Source organism: Trichechus manatus, unplaced genomic scaffold (genome assembly GCF_000243295.1).
Source record: "Trichechus manatus latirostris isolate Lorelei unplaced genomic scaffold, TriManLat1.0 scaffold00044, whole genome shotgun sequence".
Lineage (NCBI taxonomy): Eukaryota > Metazoa > Chordata > Mammalia > Sirenia > Trichechidae > Trichechus > Trichechus manatus.
In genome coordinates this window covers 5,685,455-5,708,078 of record NW_004443980.1, presented here as the reverse complement: position 1 = coordinate 5,708,078, position 22,624 = coordinate 5,685,455, and the positions used below count along the sequence as shown (strand labels likewise).

The 22,624-nt window shown below is 37.7% G+C and overlaps 1 protein-coding gene across 3 annotated transcripts in view; it reads left to right on the top strand.

Moving 5' to 3' along the window:
• RB1 (RB transcriptional corepressor 1) overlaps positions 1 to 22,624 on the top strand; it is a 190,729-nt gene that overhangs the window by 65,633 nt on the left and 102,472 nt on the right. For all 3 annotated transcript variants that reach the window (XM_004376579.3, XM_023731571.1, XM_023731570.1), the window contains 4 exons: positions 5,527 to 5,669; positions 7,984 to 8,061; positions 9,670 to 9,779; positions 10,965 to 11,042. In XM_004376579.3, the coding sequence (XP_004376636.1) occupies positions 5,527 to 5,669; positions 7,984 to 8,061; positions 9,670 to 9,779; positions 10,965 to 11,042 (409 nt within the window). The remainder of the gene's footprint in view (positions 1 to 5,526; positions 5,670 to 7,983; positions 8,062 to 9,669; positions 9,780 to 10,964; positions 11,043 to 22,624) is intronic.

Below are 22,624 nucleotides of genomic sequence, written 5' to 3'. Positions count from 1 at the left end.
ATAATGACGACGTGACTAATTTTTCTTATATATGAACTGTAATTGGTACTATAGTGGGTGATGAAAGGGGAAATATATTTAAATAAAAACAGCAACTATTACTAAAATAATGAGATAGCATTAAGCAAAGATGAATATATTCCTCTTAGAATGGAATTGTTTCCTTTGATTTCAAAATTTCTTATGATACTACAGAAAAATGTAAACTTAACTAGTGATAGGCTGATTGATTCATTGCTCCTGAAATTATTAAAGTTATAATAATATGTTTAAAGATAATTGAGGACATAGATCATACAAGTTTCAAAGTATTGTTGAAGTAACTGAAAGGCTGAAGCCAATTAATCTTTGTGAGCAATAAATTAGTGGAAAAATGAAGTCCGGAGCAGAATTTTGAAAATATGTCAACCATGGTTTGGCAGGGAAGTCAGTCATTTAGCAGAAACCACATGCAAAGTAGAGGGAAAATTTTAAAAAATATATATATAAAAAACAATAAATATACTTCAAAAATTTCTGTAACTTAATTCCTTTTATATACCTTTTCTCACTTTTTTTCAGTGTTATAATGTAATAACTCATGTAGGATGTTAGATTGACAAGCTTTGTTCTTTAGGGTAATTGACATATGCATTTAATTTTCCAAGTACTATGTTAAAGAGAAACCAGGGTGAGGTGTTGAATTAACTGAACATGCCAAACTTTTAATTAACTTTTTATTATAGAAAATGAGTACAAACATAGTTAGTGGTATAGTAAACCTGCATGAACTCATCACCTAGCTTCATTAGATAAGTTATGGTTAGTCTATAGCCCCATCTACTGCCCCCTTCCTCAACTGTGTTATTTTGAAGCACAATTTTGCATGCCATTTCATCCTTATATATTTCAGTATGTCTCTAAAATATAGACTTTTACAAAGCATAACCACAATACTATCATCACACCTACGAATCAATTAATAGTGATTCCTTAATATTATCAAATATCTAGTAATGTTAAGATTTTCAGTTGTCTTATAAATGTAATTAAAAAATTTTTTTACAAGTTGACTCAGAGTCTAAATAAAGTCCACACTTTGTGATTGGTTGATGTGCTTTTAAAGACTCTTGAAAGTTCTTCCTCCATCTCTCTCTCTCTCTTTTACTTCTTGTATTTATTCGTTCAAATAATTAGGTTGTTTGACTGTTGAGTTTCCCATGGTGTAGTTTTTTTTTTTTTTTTAAAGAATTTATTTTATTTTTGTTGTTGTTGAAAATATACACAGCAGAACATACACCAATTCAATAATTTTTACATGCATAATTCAGTGACATTGATTTTTCAAGTTGTGTAGGCATTTTCACCCCATGGTCTAGTTTTTGGTGATTGCATCCTGTGGTATAATTTAACATGTTCCTCTGTCCTCTCAATTTCTTATACATTGGTGGTTGGATCTAGCAGAGTAAACACTTTATATTTAATCATCTGTAATCTCCTTAATAGCTGTATCCACATTCAATTTAAAGTGGGAATGCTCAGAATAGTCCAGGAGATTTAAAAAAAAAATCACAGTATATTATCACATTATTTATATGTATATATATATATTTTAAAGTATCATAATTTACTATGATATTTGCTAAAAACTTTTAAAATTTATTTTTATAGCATGTCTAGAAATTGAATCTATAAATATTTGCTTGTTATCTTTAAAAATCTTTAAAACAGAAAACATTTTTCCCTTTGGAGACTGAGTTGAATACTTTAGAATTAGTTTATAAATTAGCTATTTCCCTGGCTTTCTTTGTGTTAGTCTGTGGGGTTTTGGGTATTTTGCAGTTTCTTTATTGGCCTAGTTGGGGGCAGAGGAGAATTAGGAACGACAGAAACTAATATAATTTATAGTAAGTATTAAATAGATGAAACTGTTATCCTTTAAGTGAAACCTGGTAAGTAAGAGCGGAGTCCCTGCCTGGTGCAAATGGTTAATGCACCCAGCTGCCAGCTGAAAGGTTGGTCATTAAAGGCTCTTCAGTAGTAAGGCCTGATGATCTATTTTTGAAAAATCAGCCATTGAAAATCCTATGTATGACAACAAAAGCATGAGCAGGAAAAGACAAAATAAATAAATGAGACCTCATAAAAATTAAATACTTTTGTTAATCAAAGGACTTTATAAAAAAAATGAAAAGACAACCTACAGATTGGGAGAAAAATTTTGGGAACCATGTATTTGATAAGGGTCTAATATTAAAAATATATAAGAAACTACTACAACTTAACAACAAATAGACAAACAACCCAATCAAAAACTAGCAAAAGACTGGAAAAGACATTTTATCAAGAGGATATTCAAATGGCCAACAAGGATATGAAAAGATGCTCAACATCGTTAGCCATTGTTGTTGTTAGGTCCGTCGAGTCGGTTCCACCTCGCAGTGACCCGACAGAACAGAGTAGAACTGCCGCATAGGATTTCCAAGACGTGGCCAGTGGATTTGAACTGCTGACCTTTTGGTTAGCAGCGAAGCTCTTAACCACTGTGCCACCAGGGCTCCGTCATTATGCCATCATTAGCCGTTAGGGAGATGCAAATCAAAACTACAATGAGATACCACCTTACCCCCAATGGAATGGCAACGATAGGAAAGAAACAAAACAAAACAGAAAACAACAGGTATTGATGAGGTTGTGGAGAAACTGGAACCCTCATCCATTGTTGATGGGAATGTAAATTGGTGCAGCTGCTGAGGAAAACAATTTGGCAGTTCCTTAAAAAGTTGAACGTAGAACTACCTTATGATCCAGCAATCCCAATCCTAGATATCTACCCAGAAGAAGTGAAGGCAGAAACACAAACAGAAACCTGTATGCCAACATGGAAACAACTGAAATGTCCATCAACCAAAGAATGGATGAACAAAATGTGGTCTATACATAAAATACTATATTGTTGTGTTGTTAGGTTCTGTTGAGTCTATTCTGACTCATGGTGACCCTGTGTACAACAGAACAAAACACTGCCTGGTCCTGCGCCGTCGTCACAGTCAATGCTATGTTTGAGCCCATTGTTGTAGCCACTGTGTCAGCCCATCTCCTTGAAGGTCTTCCTCTTTTTCTCTGACCCTCTACTTTACCAAGCATGATGTTCTTCTCCAGGGACTGGTCCCTCCTGTTAACGTGTCCAAAGAACGTGAGACGAAGTCTTACCATCTTCGCTTCTAAGGAGTATTCTGGAGTATTCTAAGGAGTACTCCTTCCAACACAAATTTGTTTGTTCTTCTGGCGGTCCATTGTATATTCAATATTCTTCACCAACACCATAATTCAGATTCATCAGTTCTTCTTTGATCTTCCTTTTTCATTTGTCCAGCTTTTGCATGTATATGAGGTGACTGAAAATACCATGACTTGGGTCAGGCAAACCTTAGTCCTCAAGTTGACGTCTTTGCTTTTTAACACTTCAAAGGGATCTTTTGCAGCAGATTTGCCCAGTGCAATAATACATCGTTTGATTTCTTGATTGCTGTTTCCATGGGCATTGATTGTTGTAAAAATAACTTGGGGGCAGAGTCTGACCTCCTCTAACTTCACAAGGGGGAAGGAAAATCAGTATCAACAGTCCCTGGCTGATTTCTATGAGGTGGAGGTCAGACATGCCTCTTCTCTTCACCATCTTTAACAACTTTGACACCAGCCATCCCTTCCACGGCACACTCTACTGCTTTTGATAATTGATTGCAATGGCTGCACAGAACACACAGTCAATACTCATGATAATTGAGTTTATTAGGGAAGTAACAGTTACAGTACAGGCTCAGGAACACTCAGGATACAGTTCTTCCATCAGGACAGCCTCTTCCCAGCCATGCTCACAGGTATACCTCTCCCTGGCCCTCAGCCTCTGCCAAAAGGCGCTTAGCTTTCTCTCTCCCTAGGCTGAGAATCCCACCACTCAAGGAATCAGCATAGCAAAACCTTTAAGGGACTTTAGGTTTAGTCACTGTATTCGAGTACAGCAGTGCCTCCTCCTTAGTCCATTCTTTCACAGTTACAGCTTCTACAATACATTTTTATAATAACAATTAACCCTGTTAACAATCAACACTCACAACTGAGTCGTACAATCCTATCAGCATCTCCCCCCCAACTCTCTTTCCTAGACCCATCAGGAAAAGAGGGAACTATTTCAGTGGGGATCCTCTCTTGTCCTCCTCATTTTGAGTGTAAGCGCACCCACAAAAGCGTGTAAGCCAGCCACTTCATGCCTTTATCTCCCCCCATTTTAGATAGCAAATTCCTAAATTGCCCATCCCTATCCAGCCAGTACTCTGAGGAGACAAGCATGTTCCTTGGTCTGATGAAATATAACTCGGTGGCCCAAATTGATACCTTGAGTGAGGCTCAGAGCAAAGGGAATAATCTTCTCTCGGTTAAATTTTATCAGACACCAGGAAGGGCGAAGCTGAGATGAACTTTTGGAGAACCTGACGAGCTCAGATGAACACCTGCAGCAGACCTGAATGGCTGGAACCTGAGTAACCTCACCCTTACGACTTTTTGCCCTGTAGGACTAATAGTTAATGACTGTTTTGGACTGGTAAAATGATTGGGAGGAGGAAGTTATCCTCCCAATATGAAAGAACCATGGCTAGAAAGGCCACATGAAAGTGATCCATCACACCACAATTGTGGATCCAAGTAAAATGAAATCCTTTACAACTTCATTATTTTCTCCATTTATGATGACATTGCTTATTGGTCCAGTTGTCAGGATTTTTGTTTGCTTTATGTTAAGGTGTAATCTGTACTGAAGGCTGTAGTCTTTGATCTTCACCAGTAAGTGCTTCAAGTCCGCTTCATTTTCAGCAAACAAGGTTGTGTCATCTGCATATCGCAGGTTGTTGATGAGTCTTCCTCCAATTCTGATGCTGTGTTCTTCTTCATATAGTCCAGCTTCTGGGATTATTTGTTCAGAATACAGACTGAATAAGTATGGTAAAACGATATTACTCAGCCATAAAGAGAAATGAAGTCCTGATACATACTATGACATGGATGTGTCTTGAAAACATTATATTGAGCAATATAAGTCAGTCACAAAATGACAACTACTGTATGATCTCACTTATATGAAATAAGCAAATATATAGAAACCAAACATTATTAGTGATAACCAGGTTTGGAAAGGAAGGGGAAAGGGAGAACTTTAGCTTAGGGGGCATTGGTGGGATAATGTTGTAAAGGATATTAATAAAGGTTGCGCACATGAAGAATGGTAATCAGTGTCACTGAATGATACATGTAGAAATTGTTGAGTTGGCAAATGTTTTATTGTGCATATTTTCACCACAATAAAAAAGAAAGAAAACCCTATGGAGCACAGTTCTACTCTGACACGCATGGGGTTGCTATGAGTCACAGTTGACTCCATGGCAACTAGTAATAAGTAGCAGATGTTACCAAAATTACTTCTGACCTTTTGAGTTAATAATTATAATACTTCGTGTGCAATTGATCTTATCTAACTTACTATTTTTACAGGAACAGCTGTGATACCTATTAATGGTTCCCCTCGAACACCAAGACGAGGTCAGAACAGGAGTGCACGGATAGCAAAACAACTAGAAAATGATACAAGAATTATTGAAGTTCTCTGTACAGAGCAGAAATGTAACATAGATGAGGTAATTTAACCTAATGATTTTTTAAGAACCATTAAAGTAGATTTAGATGTAAATTCTGCCTAGCAGTATATACTTTTTGTGATGAGCATCCATTTTGTAGTTAGTGCCAACTCTTGCAGTAGCCAAATGTTAAGAAAAAATTTCATTTTCATATTTAGTTGCTTTGATTTTAAAAGAGTAGCTCCCTCACTTTGGAATCTTTGATATGTCTATCATTAAAAGAATAGTTTTCAGATTTATTAGTTCTTTGATTCCTCTGAGGTTTACTGAGACCCCCTAATGTTTTAAAGTACCCTGCTAAGAAAACCCTATTGTTTTGGCTTAGTGATAACTGACACCAACATCACATTTTGTTCAGCCTTCTGTAAGTACTTTTGCCTTCTAAACATTACACCAGATGCTGATGGCTGGTAGAGAGTACACATGAGGATCTAGCAATTACTTATTGTTCATAGAATCTGGAGTATTGAAACTGGTAGGAATCTTACAAATAATGTACTCAGACTGTTTTAGTATGAGTAAACAGCTTTCAGAGTCTGATAGCTAATTAATAATAGAGTCTAGACTAGACTTTGGGATAGCTGGTCCCAGTGCTCCTTTCACTCTACCATGCTGTTTCTCTGTTAGATTTTTATATTCTCCACAATTCACCACCACCAGATAACTATGAAATGCTGCAGCTGTGTCTTTGAAATTTCCGTGTTAACTCTGGGAATGAATAGAGATTTGGTCCCAAAGTCTAGTTTAAGAAGTATTAGAATGATTTATCAAGATATTTGGTTTTAGCACTGTGATTTTTGTTAATTTCAACAATTTAAAAATGTACATATAAGTGTGTGTGTATGGATGTGTGTGTAGATATACATGTACATATATGTGTATATACATACACACACACATATATAATTTTCCTAGTTTTCCAGAATCACAAATTATCTTTGCTGATAAACAGACAGCTGTAGTTGAAATATTTCTTTCTACTCCAGTTCTCTTGCGTAATCTATCAAGGTAATGAGTAGGAGTAATTCCTGGATTTCTCTAGATTTCAGAACTACTTGTAAAATTTCATTTTTAAGATTAAGAATAAATCAGTTGTTACTTTAATTTTAAAGAACCCATTCTTATTAATGTAGAATCTTTCAGCTGCTAACCAAAAGGTCAGCAGTTCGAATCTACCAGCCACTCCTTGGAAGCCCTATGGGGAAGCTCTACTCTGTTCTCTGGGGTTACTATGAGTCAGAATTGACTCAACAGTAGCAGGTTTGGTTTTTTGGGGCACTATAGTCATGATTTTAGAAGTACAGTTGATTGAAAACTTTTTAATTAATTGACATTTGGTTATTTGCATAGAGCATTTATGGTTAGATAACTATTGGTTAATCGTACTAGTTGGTTAACCACAACTATGACCTTATAAAATTTTAAGCAAGTGGGAGTTCAGTAGAAAACAAAACTAGTAAGTATTTCAGAGGCTTAATTCTCACAACTTACTTGTGAAGTAGAAGGTAGTAACTGGTATTAAATTATGTCCACCTTAATAAATGTCGACTCCAATTTTGGAAAAAGAAGTTAAATTAAGACAAGTAAGTTGTTTAAGATTCTATAACACATTGCAAGTATAGAATAACCAGATTTTCTGAGTATGGTCTATTACCCATATTAATTGTAGGGTGCTTTGGTGTGAAACAATGCATAATTCCATGAAACATTTTTATTTAGCTTTTGAAATGAATTATAAGGTATTATTTTTGTCTGTGTTAACAGTTTTTATAAGAAAATCTATTTTCCTAAATTTCTGCTAAAAAACGGAATTGATATTTCCTGTTCCGGTATCATCTGAACATGTGTGTGAAGTAGCCCAAAGATATATATGCTTTGGGGAGACATCAGAGGCAGTGCAGAGAAGTGAAAGAGCCTTGGCTTTGGTGGTAGACGTAGTGGGTTCTCATTCCACCTCTGCCATGGCCAGTTGTGTAACTTTGGTCAAGTTGCTTAATTTCTTTGAGTCGCCCCTCTTTTTATCTATGTGTTAAGTGTGGAATATTAAAGCTGGTTTCAATGGATTCTCTTCACATAAATCCCATTTTGTTAACAATTCCCCACTTTATCTCCATTTGAGGACCTGAAATCTGCCTCATGTAAATTAAAAAATAAATCATTGAGTTAATTATGAATAAGTATCACTCCAGCTTGAATGTGTGTCATTGATCAAAGTATGTCAGTTAGCACTGTCATTCTAGGGTTGATATGTGACAGAGATTAAATTTTGGTTTTTAAAAAATTTTAATGGTTGTTTTCAAACTGTTTTTTTCAGGTGAAAAATGTTTATTTCAAAAATTTTATACCTTTTATGAATTCTCTTGGAATTGTAGCTTCTAATGGACTTCCAGAGGTAATCTGAAAGAAAATTTAGTTTAAAAAATTAATATATTTTGAGACTTTTAGGCGGGGGATAGTTGTCTAAATTTCTTATATCACTTTGCTGTGTATTAAATGTTACCTTGCCCAAGGAAAGCAATCTAGCTACATAGAATTATTGTGAAACCAACTTTTATATTGTTGTTGTTGTTAGTTGCTGTCAAGTCGGCTCCAACTTCTGGCAACCTCATGTATGCAGAGTAGAACTTCTCTATAGCGTTTTGAAGGCCATATGTGACCTTTTGGAAGCAGATCACCAGGCTTGTCTCCTGGGGTGCCTCTGGGTGTGTTCAAACTGCCAACCTTTCAGCTCTTGGTCGAGCACTTAACTGTATGTGCCATAGCAACAAAAAACCCTAAACCTTTTTGAATATAGACTGTGCTAAAAAATATACTGTATACAAAGAATCTTATACATTTGTAGTATTGTTTTCCCTTAAAAAGGATTACAAATTTTAATAAAAATCTTAACGGAAACTTTATATTTTCCCCAGTATTTTGCATATAACTTTACTAGCTGCCAGTTAATTTGTGATGGATAATTAGCGCCTCAGTAAGGTAGAGCAGGGAATCCCTAGGTAGTGCAAACGGTTAACGCACTTGGGTGCTAACTGAAAGGTTGGAGGTTCGAGCCCACACAGAGGTGCTTTGGAAGAAAGGCTTGGAGATCTACTTCCAAAAAAATTAGCCATTGAAAACCCTATGGAGCACAATTCTACTCTGAGTTGTAATTGACTTGATGGCAACTGGTAACTGGTAAGGTAGGACAAGAACAATGATTAAACTTATCTGAGCATGAATGACCATTCTGCCTAATGTACTTACGCACATGAACAAAAAGTTTACATTTAACTGAATTTCTTCATATCACTCCTTTTAGAGTGCAGTTTTAGTTCTCTCAGGTCAGAAACACCTTAGCTTTAAAAGTCACAGCAGAAATCATGCCAAATAGTTATCTATTGGACACTGATTTTAAAATTATAGTTAGAAAATCATGGATCAGAATTGTTGTAAGATTTACAGATTCTAGCAATTGAAAAAGTGTCCAAGATTAGGAGTAAATCATACAAGTTTGTTAATTGGGCTAGTTAATGGAGCTAATTCTCTTGCCCATGATACTTAACTGAAGGAAGCTGGAAGGAACCAAAGGGTTTAGAAAAGATTGGCCAAATATATAATCAAGAGAATTTGTTATAATGTTTGAAAAATGCTTTATTGTATATTGATAAGTATAGTAGAAGTTATTAAAGGTGAGGGCTATGTGGGTTGTTTTTGAGCGTCTTGACAACTTTATGGTTATTATAATACCTATTTTAATCTTAAATACTATTGTGTGGCATTAGTGATCTTTGTCTGCATAAAATTCTAATAAATGGGGTACATGCATAAAATATGAATTATATTTGGAAAAAAATGTTTTGTATACTTTTAGATAGACCTTATTTATACTGCATGTGAACTCAGTGTATATTATAAAATTAAACATATACTGTACAAAAATTCTTTAATTAAATCTGTGCTTCTGTGTACCAAGAGATATAATGACACAAAAAGGATAATTGTCAGTACTTTTTCTTTTGAGGTTGAAAGTCTCTCTAAACAGTATGAAGAAATTTACCTTAAAAATAAAGATCTAGATGCAAGATTATTTTTGGATCATGACAAAACTCTTCAGGCTGATCCTATAGACAGGTATTGTACATGGTATATATTTGTTGATACGCTTTTGATGTAGGTAGGTTTTTATATAGACTGATTACATAGATTTTAATTTAACTTAGTGATCTTCAAATATTACTCATAATAAATAATGCTTTTATATGAAGTTAGTAATAAGCAAAGGTTAACAGTATTCTAAGCATATAATTTATTAACAAATAGGGAATTTGAATTGTTCTCTATAGGAATTATCTTTTTCTCAGTTATCTGAATATAATAATCAAAGGTTAACAGTATTCTGAGCATATAATTTATTAACAAATAGTGAATTTGAATTGTTCTCTATAGCAATTATCTTTTTCTCAGTTATCTGAATATGGTTTGTAAAATGCACACCCAAAGAGAATTGTTGAAGTAATTAGTTTACTCAAGCAGTGGTCTCTGTTTTTTCTCCACCCTTTTATTTTATCTATTGGAAACCCTGGTGGCGTAGTGGTTAAGAGCTACAGCTGCTAACCAAAAGGTCAGCAGTTCAAATCCATGAGGCACGCCTTTGAAATTCTATGGGGCAGTTCTACTGTGTCCTGTAGGGTTGCTATGAGTCGGAATTGACTCGACAGCAATGGGTTTGTTTTTTTTAATCTATTATTGCCTTCCTCATTTATTTATGTATTTTTAAGTTAATACGACAGTATTTTCTCTTGAATTATCATGTAGAATCCTCAAATAGGAATGGTTGGGAGTAATTATAAAAAATATTGTAGAGTTAATAAGTAAAGTTAACTTTATGTCTTTAGTATGAAATCTATTAATATGTAACTGAAAATATTGTATGTAATTTGGAAATTAAACACAAGTAAAACGTGACTAATTTTATTTAATTGGCAGTAAATTTTTGGAAGGCATGCTGCATTGAAAAACTTGAGTTTTGATATGTTTTAATACCAAACAACTTGGATATTAGTAGAATTCTCAAAGATTGGTGTGCCTGCTTGTCATAACCTAGGGAAAAGAAACCCACACTTGAAAACAATGACGAAAAATAAAATTTTATTCATTTAAGCAGCTTTTGGGTCATCTATCTCCTGTCACTTCCGTTATTGGATTACCATTTTGTATGATGTTACGAGGCAATAGAAGGTATTATATTGCTTTTTTGACTCATAAAACGCAAATTGTAAATTTTCAATATTAATGACTTTGCTGATCATTATTTAGTTTTGAAATGCAGAGAACACCACGAAAAAGTAACCCTGATGAAGAAGTGAATATGATTCCTCCACAGACTCCAGTTAGGTATGATTTTTTTCTGCTTTTGCTTTTCATTTGAATTATTTATTCAGTGCTTTAGGTTTGTTCATTTGTTTCATCATATACTCATGCATAGATGCAACAGACATATACTGAGTGTTCCTTGTGTGCCAGGTGTTAGTTGCTGAGGATGCTATTAGACCTAGTTCTGTCTGTCCTTAAGGAACATAGCTGTAACCCAGTAGCATCAGAACTCGTCTCGGTTTCCGAGGGACAGGAGTCAGATCAGCACAACGCTGGTTTCTATGAGATGGAGGTCAGACATACCTCCATTCTCCAACTTCTTCACCATTTCTGACATCGGCCGTTCTGTTCTTAGCTGAGTTTTATGGCCACACACAACTCACAGACCATACTCACAGTTCTGTGATTTATTAGGGAAGTAACAGGATACAGCTCAGGAGACAGGATGCAGTTCATCAGTCAGGACAGCTTTCAACCAGGACAGCTCTCTCAGCTGCTCTCAGCCAGGCATGCAAGCAGGCTGCCCTTCTCGGCTGTGCACGTGCCCTTCTTGGCTGTGTGTGGCTGTCTGTCTTTGGCTACCACTGTGCTGCCCAGGGGAACTGCATGGCCCCTAAGGCTTCTGCTCTGCTGCTGGGTCTTGATGGTCATTGCCTCGTTAATGCGAATACTCCTGCACAGGATCTCCCGAGTCTGTGCCCCTGAGCCCTTCTAGGCCTTAGCTCTCAGCATAACTGGGGCATCTGATGCAGCCAAAGTCGAGCCAGCTCAGCCTCCACACTGCTGCTTCCTCTGATACAGCGTTTGCCTGTATGGGCCTGGACTGCAGCTGCTTCCTCTTTACAGGGCACCCAGCTCCATTGGTGACCCCCTGCCTGGAGGTACCCAGCTCTGCTCATTGGCCAACTCGCCCACCACTGCCGTCTGCTGGTCATGTGGTTCCCAACACTCATACTGCTTCCACCTTTTCTCTGCTGCTTGGCTTTGCTGTGCTTGCTCCCATTTCTCTACCACTTCCTGCTGTGTTCAGTGTTACAACTCTCTCTTCTGGGTCTAGGAGGTTCTCAGCTCAGGGATTCTGGGTCCTAAGGACGTGTTGTGCTCCAGACTCTTCTTGATGGTAGTGAGATCTCCCCTCCACTCTGTGGGGTTGGCTGCTTATGTAAGCAAACTCGTCGATTTCAAGGCATGGCCTTCCCAGCAGGACCACAAACTGACAATCACCACACATCACTCAGTCCTGTTGGATGGATTTTCAAGCCACTACTTGCATGGAAAATTGACCAATCCCTGCCATGTGTGTTAAATAGACCAATTACAGGGCAGAGTGAGGCCCAACCAGTCATTTTCAGCAGAATTACAAACCCAAGGCCAGAAAGGCCATATATAAGAGAAACCCATTGCACTTCAATAACCTAAAATGGGAATCTCTTCTATCTTAGTAAACAGTATCACCATTTACTCTGCATACAGCCTGCAAGGATTACAACCATTTTTTTAAGTCCTTTTCCTCACTCCTCACATCTAATTTGTTATCAAGTCTTGTTGAATCTACCTCCAACATATTTCTTGAATTCAGTATTGTGCCCCATTTCTAGTTTCACTCCCCTCATTCAAGACATCTTTGTCTTTCTTTTGGATTTTTTACAGTAACCTTTTAACTGATCTTGAGCTTCTGCTCTCATCACTGTTCCTATCACCCTGTCACCAAATCCATTCTTCACAAGAGCCTCCAGAATAATATTCTGGAAATGTAAATCCGATCATCTTCACTCTGCTGTTTAAAACTGTCTGATTGCTTACCTTTACAATTGTAATGCAATGAAAATTTCTTAACAATGCTGATAAGGCCTTATATGATCTGGCTTCTGTTGCCTCTCCAGTCACATCTTGTTTTCTTTTGCTCACTATGTGTTAGCCTCATAGAGCTCATTAAGTTTCTCGAGCTCTCCAAACTCTTTTGTACTAGAGAAGCTTCACACTTGGTAGTCTCACTTCTTGAAACTCTTCCTTATTTTCTTCCCATGGATTACTAACTGCTACTCTTCCTTTAGGTTCAGCACAAATACTGCTTTTTCTAAAAGATTTGTTTCTCTTGGAAAATCTATTCTTCTTCCTCATAGCATTCTGTTCTATTCCTTCACAGCGTGTATCACAATTCATAATTATAAATTTGTATGTTTGCTTGTTTTTTACCAATACTCACAGTAGTCTTCATGTTCAATACCACATGGAACATGACTTTTTTTCTCATTAATAATTAATTTTTTCAATAATTAGGGCCTAGTACTTGGTACCCCAGGCATCTGTCAGTTTGTTGTACTGTGGTAGCTTTCGTTGTTTCTGTGAAGCTGGAAGCTATACCACCAGTACTCTAATATCACAGGGTCACCCATGGTGGACAGGTTTCATCTGAGCTTCTAGACTAAGACAGACTAGGAAGAAGGACCTGGCTGTCTACTTCTGAAAAACATCAGCCAGTGAAAACTTTATGAATAGCAGCAGAACACTGATGTAGTGCCAGAAGATAGGCCCCTCAGGTTGGAAGGCACTCAAAATATGACTAGAGAAGAGCTGCCTCCTCAAAGTAGAGTCAACCTTAATAACATGGATGGGGTCAAGCTTTCGGGACCTTCATTTGCTGATGTGACATGACTCAAAATGAGAAGAAACAGCTGAAAACATCCATTAATAATAGCAATGTGGAATGTACGAAGTATGAATGTTGGAAAGTTAGAAAACATCAAAAATGAAATATAATGCATAAACATTGATATCCTAGGCATTAGTGAGCTGAAATGGATTGGTATTGGCTGTTTTGAATTGGAGAATCATATAGTCTGCTATGCTGGGAATGACAAAGAGGCGTGATGTTGCATACATTGTCAAAAAGAACATTTCGGTATCTATCCTGAAGTACAGTGCTGTCAGTGATAGGATAATATCCATATGCCTGTAAGGGCAACCAGTTAATATGCTGTTATTCAAATTTATGTACCAACCACTAAAGCCAAAGATGAAGAAATTGAAGATTTTCACCAGCTTCTTCAGTCTGAAATTGATCAAACATGCAATCAATATGTACTGATAATTACTGGTGATTAGAATGTGAAAGTTGGGAACAAAGGAGAAGGATTGGTAATTGGAAAATACAGTCTTGATGATAGAAACAATGCCGGAGATTGCGTAACAGAATTTTGCAAGACCAATGGCTTCTTCATTGCAAATACCATTTTTCACCAACATAAATGGTCACTATACACGTGGACCTCACCAGATGGAATACACAGGAATCTAATTGACTGCATCTGTGGAAAGAGATGATGGAGATGCTCAATATCATCAGTCAGAATAAGGCCAGGGGCTGATTGTAGAACAGATCATCAATTGCTCATATGCAAGTTCGAGCTGAAGCTGAAGAAAATTAAAACAAGTCCACGAGAGCCACAGTACAACCTTGAGTATATCCCACCTGAAGTTAGAGACCATCTCAAGAACTGATTTGATGCATCGAACACTAATGACCAATGACGAGACAAGTTGTAGAATAGTATCAAGGAATCATACATGAAGAAAGTAAGAGGTCATTAAAAAAGACAGGAAAGAAAGAAAAGACCAAAATAGATGTCAGAAGAGACTCTGAAAGTTGCTCTTGAACATAGAGTAGCTAAAGTGAAAGGAAGAAATGATGAAGTAAAAGAGCTGAACAGAAGATTTCAAAGGGCTACTCAGGAAGACAAAGTAAAATATTATAATGACATATGCAAAAATCTGAAGTTAGAAACCCAAAAGGGAAGAACACACTTGGCATTTCTCAAGCTGAAAGAACGGAAGAAATTCAAGCCTGGAGTTGTAGTATTGAAGGATTCTATGGGTAAAATATTTGAATGACACAGGAAGCATCAAAAGAAGATGGAAAGAATACACAGTCACTGTACCAAAAAGAATTGGTCAACATTCAGCCATTTGAGAAGGTAGCATATGATCAAGAACCTATGCTACTGAAGGAAGAAGTCCAGGCTGCAATGAAGACATTGGCAAAAACAAGGCTCTAGGAATTGACGGAATACCAATTGAGATGTTTCAACAAATAGATGCAGTGTTGAAACTGCTCACTTGTTTATGCTAAGAAATTTGGACGACTTCTACCTGGCCAACCAACTGGAAGAGATCCATATTTATGCCTATTCCAAAGAAAGGTGATCAAACAGAATGTAGAAATTACCAAACAATATCATTAAACTCACACACAAGTAAAATTTTGCTGAAGATAATTCAAAAACAATTGCAGCAGTAACTACATCAGCAGGGAACTTCCAGAAATTCAAGCCAGATTCAGAAGAGGACGTGGAATGAGGAATATTATTGCCGATGTCAGATGGATCCTGGCTGAAAGCAAAGAATACCAGAAAGATGTTTACCTGTGTTTTATTGACTATGCAAAGGCATTCGACTGTGTGGATCATAACAAATTATGGAAAACATTACAAAGAATGGGAATTCCAGAGCACTTAATTGTGCTCATGACCAAGAGGCAGTTGTTCGAACAGAACACAAGGATACTGCATGGTTTAAAGTCTGGAAAGGTGTACATCAGGGTTGTATCCTTTCACCCTACTTATTCAATCTGTATACTAAGCAGATAACCTGAGAAGCTGGACTATATGAAGAAGAACATGGCATCAAGATTGGTGGAAGACTCATTAATAACCTGCAATATGCAGATGACACAAGCTTGCTTGCTGAAAGTGAAGAGGACTTGAAGCACTTACTGATGAAGAACAAAGACTACAGCCTGCAGTATGGATTACACCTCAACATAAAGCAGACAGAAAAACTCACAACTGGACTAATAAGCAACATCATGATAAATGGAGAAAAGATTGATGTTGTCAAGGATTTCATTTTACTTGGATCCACAATCAATGCCCATGGAAGCAGCAAATCTGCTGCAAAAGACTTCTTCAAATTGTTGGAAAGCAAAGATATCAGTTTGAGGATTAAGGTGTGCCTGACTCAGGCCATGATATTTTCAGTCACCTCATATGCATGCAAAAGCTGGACAGTGAATAAGGAAGACTGAAGAAGAATTGACGCCTTTGAGTTGTGGTTTTGACGAATAGTATTGAATATACTGTGGACTGCTAGAAGAATGAACACGTCTGTCTTGGAAGAAGTACAACCAGCGTATTCCTTGGAAGTGAGGATGACGAGACTTCATCTCACGTACTTTGGACATGTTGTCAGAAGCTACCACTGCCTGGAGAAGGACATCATGCTTAGTAAAGTAGAGGGTCAGCGGAAGAGAAGAAGATCCTAAATGAGATGGATTGGCTGCAACAATGGGCTCAAACTTAGCAACAATTGTGAGGATGGCACAGGATCGGGCAGTGTTTCGTTCTCTTCTACATAGGTCACTATGAGTCGGAATCAACTTAACAGCACCCAGTGACAATAACCAATGGGTCTGTGTCAGGGAGCATGTGCATAGAAACAGAAGTACAGAACAACATGATGCATCTGGAGAACCATTAACAAGTCTGTATTGATTGACTATAAAAAGGGAAGATGGAATTACAAGAGAGGAGGATGGGGGTACTAGATAAGGAGGGGCCTTATATATCATAATCACAAGTTTGGACTTTAGCTTGACCATATAGCGTGTGCTACAAATGGGTATTAAGCACAGCTAAGGAAAAAAATCAGATTTGATTTTTTTTTAAGTTTACATGGTCATAGTTTGTGAAGGAATGGATTAAGGAAGACAAGGTGAGAAATAAGGAGACTAAATCTGTTGCAGTGGTTCTTAACCAGGAGCACAAATTAGAATTACATGGGGAGTTTTTTCAAAGTGTGTATGACTAGACCCTACTACCACAGATATAGTGAGTCAGAATCTTTGGACTGGAGTGACGTCATGCAAAATGGTAGAGCAGGAAGCTCTAGAGTTCAGTCACTCCACCAAAACAATAGTTGAACTGGAAAAATTGAACTCTGCTATTTTGGAATTCTGGAACCTGATCACACTTAAACCAAACAAGTGAATGCCAGATGAAGGGAACATCTGCTAATCTTCTGTACATGAGCCATGTGTGCCAGCTGGCTACAATCCCACCCCCATTCCTCAGCCCCACTGCAGTGGTGGGGGTGGCTGCCCATGTTCACACAGTGGCTGGCTGGTGCCAGAGACAGTCAGTGGGGACCTTGTTCTCCAAGGATTTGGGGCTGCTCAGTTTGCACAGTTGGTTGGTCAGGTGGTGCCCTGAGAGAAAAGTGCAGATGACTGCAATCGTTTTGACCCTTTTGTAGTAGTGTCTTCTCCCAGTGGCAGCAGTTTAAAGGGCCAGCACACGTTTTTTTCCTTTTTTTTTGTGAAATCTGTTAGACCAATGACTAACTACAGAGATAACAGAGCTGGAATATATACTTCGTAAAGTACCTTGAAAAAAAAATTACTAAACAGTTGACTGTAGCTTTCATTAAGTAACAGCAGCAGTCCTTGAGGAGTGGGAAAATCAAATATTTTCTGTTTTTTGCTTTTTGTTTTTTCCCCAGACTACAAGGAAATTTCTTTCAGAATACTAGCTGGGCATGGGTTGTGGAATGGAGTCCTTGGTGTCCATACGTATCTTGGAGGGCAGTTTTTATAAAAGTAGTTGGGGGAGGTCACTGAGCAGACAGACTATTACATCCTTCAACAATTAAAAAAAATTGCAATCCCTGGGGAAGTGGAAGAGTATGAGTTCCAGAGTTACCACATTATAATATTCAAATGTCCCAGTTTCAACAAAAAAATCACAAGGCACACAAACAAATAGGCAGTGATGCCCAATCAAAATAATAAAACAAATTGACAGAAATTGTCTCTAAGAAAACCTGGATATTAGACACACTGGAAGGCTTTAAAATAACAATATTAAATATACTCAAAGACTAAAGGAAAACAAAGACAATAAATTATAGAACATCAGGAAAACAATACAGGAACAAAATGAGAATTTCACCAAAAAAGATACCATTAAAAAAATAAAACAGAATTATTGGAACTAAAAAATACAGTATCTGAAATGATAAACTCAGTGGAGGGACTCAACAACATGTTTGAACTGGTGGTAGGAAAAATCAGTGAACTAGAGGATAAGGTAATTGATAAAATTATTGCATCTGAAGAGCAAAAAGAGAAAAGATTAAAGAAAACTGAAGAAAGCCTAGTAGAATTGTGGGACACCATCAAGATAACCAACATAGGCATCATGAGAATCCGAGAATAAGAGAGAGAAAGGGACAAAAAGAATATCTGAAGAAATTATGGCAGAAAACTTTCCAGATTTGACAAAGAACAAGAATCTACAAATCCAAGAAGCTCAATGAACTGCAAATAAGATAAACCCAAAGAGATCCTCACTGAGACATATCATAATAAGATCTTGATAATCAAAGATAAAAAAAATCCTAAAAGAGAAGCAAGTTGTCACATACAAGGAATCCTCAAGTTCTGATATAGTTGAACTTTGAAAACGTTACACTGTGTGAAATAAGTCAGACTCAAAAGGGCAAATACTGTAGTATTCCACTTACAAAAATCTTTAGAACAAGAAATGCATCAAAAGAAAAGTTCTTTGGTTGTTATCAGAGGATGGAGGGAGAGGGTTTATTTCTTAAGGGGTACTAGGTTTCTGTTTGGAGTGATAAAATTATTTTTTGGAAATGGATAGTAGTGATGGTTACACAGCATGGGGAATGTGATTAACGTCACTGAATTGCACACTTAAGCCTGGTTGAAATGGCAAATTTTTTTCAATATGTATTTTACCACAATAAAAAAAAAAATCCCTGGATTGATCTATTACAGTGGTTCAGTTGAGAGATGCTGAAGATATCAACCAAGAGAGTGACAGTAGGAATAAAGGAGAAAGAACAAGTTTACAAATATTTGATAAATTCATATTTAGAATATTTTCTGAAGGTATTTATGGGATATGAAGAAGATATCTAGTAAGCAATAGGATGTAAAGATCTTACAGATTTTGGGATCATGGAATGAGGGTGGGAGAATTAAAAACCATCAAAATAGATGAGATTGCCTGAACCTAAAATAACCAGTTGCCATCGAGTGGATTCTGAGTCATAGTGACCCCATGTATGCAGAGTAGAACTGTGCTCCATAGGGTTTCAAGGCTGTGACCTTTTGAAAGCAGATCACCAGGCCTTTCTTCTGAGGTGCCTCTGAATAGGTTTGAACCACCAACATTTTGGGACTATCAGATTGCCTGGAGTGATGATAGGAAGAGGTGGCTAAGGGCTGAAGCATTGATGGACTAGGTAAAGGAAATTAGATTAAGGAGAATGAGAAGGTGTGGTAGGGAGCCCAGAGTGTGACACCAAAAAAGCTAAGGGAGGGAGATTTAGGAAGGAGCTAGTCTTTGAGAGTGTCAGATGCTTCGAGGAAGTCAAGTGTGAGAACAGATAAGAAATGTCTTTTGATTTTAGCAGTTGATCATTTGTGGCCTGTAGTAATTGTGGCTTGAATAGAAGAGTGGGCATAGAAGACATAGAAGCCAGTTGGCAATGTAACTGAAAGGTGAGGAAGTATAGATAGCAGTTTAGAGAGGCTTGACTTAGACACTGAACATGTTTTCAACATTCTGTAATTGTTTGCCTCATTAAACATTGCCTCAAATGTATTTTTACCCCCAAACATTGACTTTTACTGTACACCACACACACACACACACACACACACACACACACACACTCAAAGTAAAATTACAGAATTAAAAAGATCTTAAGAGATTGTCTTCATCGTATGCTTGAACAATGGTAACTTTTAAAAATTATCTAGGACTTTAGAACACTGTCTTTTGAAGATCTCTGCAAAGGAGAGTGTAAAAACGGCTTGGGAGCTGCGTCCGACCTCCTCTAACTTCACAAGGGGAAAGGAGAACAAAGATCAACAGCCCAAGGCTGATTCCTATGAGGCGGAGGTCAGACGTGCCTCCTCTCTCTGCCATCTTTACCTATTCTGACACCAGCCATCCCTCCCATGGCACTCTCTACTTCTCTGCTAGGTTCAATTATTCATTGCAGTGGCCACACAGAACTCACGGACCATACTCACAATTATGGGATTTATTAGGGAAGTGACAGTTACAATTTGGGCTCAGGAACACTCAAGATACAGTTTTTTCAGCAGGATTGCCTCTTCCCAGCTGTGCTTGCAGGCACACTTCTCCCTGGCCCTCAGTCTCTGCCTAGAGGCACTCAACTTGCTGTTTCTGTGGACCGGGAAGCCCACCACACTGTCTCCTGCTACCTGATCTCTCCTGCTGGTCTTTCCTTCCTTGGTCCTCCTCTCTGCTCTGCAGTTAGCTCTCTTTTAAGGAAAAACTGACCAGTCCCCTTGGTAGGCCACAGTTGCCCTACTACACAATCACTTGGGTGAGAGTTACAAGATAGTGGCTAGAAAGTCCACACACAAAAGCAATTAATCGTGCCGCAGAGAGTAACTTGATTCTTTACTTGAGTTACTAAATGTTTCCTTGCCTTTATATGAAAATTATTAATATTTAATTGTAATAACATTTTCTTGAAAGAATATCGTTTTTTTTTTAATTTTAGTTTAAATAAAGTTTACATTTCAAGTTAGTCTCCCATACAAAATTTTATACATACATAATATGTGACCCTAATTGCTGACCCCATTCTGTGACAGCACACTGTTCCTGTTTGCCCCTGACTCCCCACATCCGTTCAACCAGCTCCTAACCCTCTCTGACTTCCCATCTCACCTCTGGACAGAAGCTGCCCCTTTGGTCTCTTGTATCTACATGACTAAGAGGCACACTCTTCACGAGTATCACCTTATGTCCCATAGTCCAGTCCAATCCCTGTCTGAAGAGTTGGCCTTGGAAATTGTTTTAGTTCTGGGCTGATAGAGAATCTAGGGGCCATGCTTTCTGGGGTACCTCCAGTCTCAGTCAGACCATTAAGTCTGGTCTTCTTACTAGAATTTGAGTTCTGCACCCCATCTTTCTGCTGCTCCATCAGGGACTCTCTGTTGTATTCCCTGTCAGGGTGGTCATTGGTGGTAGCGGGGCACCATCTAGTTCTTCTGGTTTCAGGCTGATGAAGTCTCTAGTTTATGTGGCCCTTTCTGTCTCTTGGGCTAGTACTTCCTTGTGTCTTTGGTGTTCTTCATTCTCCTTTACTCCAAGTGGTTGGGACCAATTGATGCATCTTAGATGGCTGTTTGCAAGCTTTTAAGACCCCAGACGCTACTCACCAAAGTAGGATGCAGGACATTTTCTTACTAGGCATTGTTATGCCAGTTGACCTAGATGTCCCCTGAAAGCATGGTCCCAGACCCCTATCCCTGCTACTCTGTCTCTCAAAGTATTTGATTGTATTCAGGAAACTTCTTAGCTTTGTTTTAGTCCACTTGTGCTGACTTCCCCTGTAGTGCGTGCTGTCCTTCCCTTCGCCTAAGATGATTCTTATCTACTATCTAATTAGTAAATAATCCTCACCCTCCCTCACCTCCCCCGTAACCATCAAAGAATGTTTTCTTCTGGGTTTAACCCTTTTCTTGAGTTCTTATAATAGTGATCTTATACAGTATTTGTCCTTCTGTGACTGACTAAATTCACTCAGCATAATAAGTTCCAGCTTCCACAATGTTAGACGGTGTTTCACAGCTTCATCGTTGTTCTTTATCGTTGTGTAGTATTCCACTGTGTGGATATACCATAATTTGTTTATCCATTTATCTGCTGATGGGTACCTAGGTTGTTTCCATCTTTTTGCTATTGTGAACAGTGCTGCAATGAACATGGGTGTGCATATATCTATTCATGTGATGGCTGTTATTTCTTTAGGATATATTCCAAGGAGCAGGATAGCTAGATTCTATGGTACTTCTATTTCTAGCTTTTTAAAGAAGTGCCAAATCGATTTCCAAAGTGGTTGTACCATTTTACATTTCCACCAACAGTGTATAAGTGTTCCAGTTTCTCCACAATCTCTCCAGCATTTATTATTTTGTGTTTTTTGGATTAAGGCTGGCCTTGTTGGGGCGAGATACCTAATTGTAGTTTCAATCTGCATTTCTCCAATGGCTGATGATTGTGAGCATTTCTTCATGTGTCTGTTAGCCACCTGAATATCTTCTCTGGTGAAGTGCCTGTTTATATCCTTTGCCCATTTTTTAATTGGGTTGTTTGTCTTTTTGTTGTTGAGGTTTTGCAGTATCTTGTAGATTTTAGAGATTAGACACTGATCGGATTTGTCATAGCCAAAAATTTTTTCCCAGTCTGTAGGTTGTCTTTTTACTCTTTTGGTGAAGTCCTTTGATGAGCGTAAGTGTTTGATTTTTAGGAGCTCCCATTTATCTGGTCTCTCTTCTGGTGCTTATGCATTGTTACTTTTGGTTCGTATTGTGTTTATGCCATGTATTAGAGCTCCTAGTGTTGTCCCTGTTTTTTCTTCCATGATCTTTATCGTTTTCAATTTTATATTTAAGTCTTTGATCCATTTTGAGTTAGTTTTTGTGCATGGTGTGAGGTATGGGTCTTGTTTCAGTTTTTTGCAGATGGATATCCAGTTAT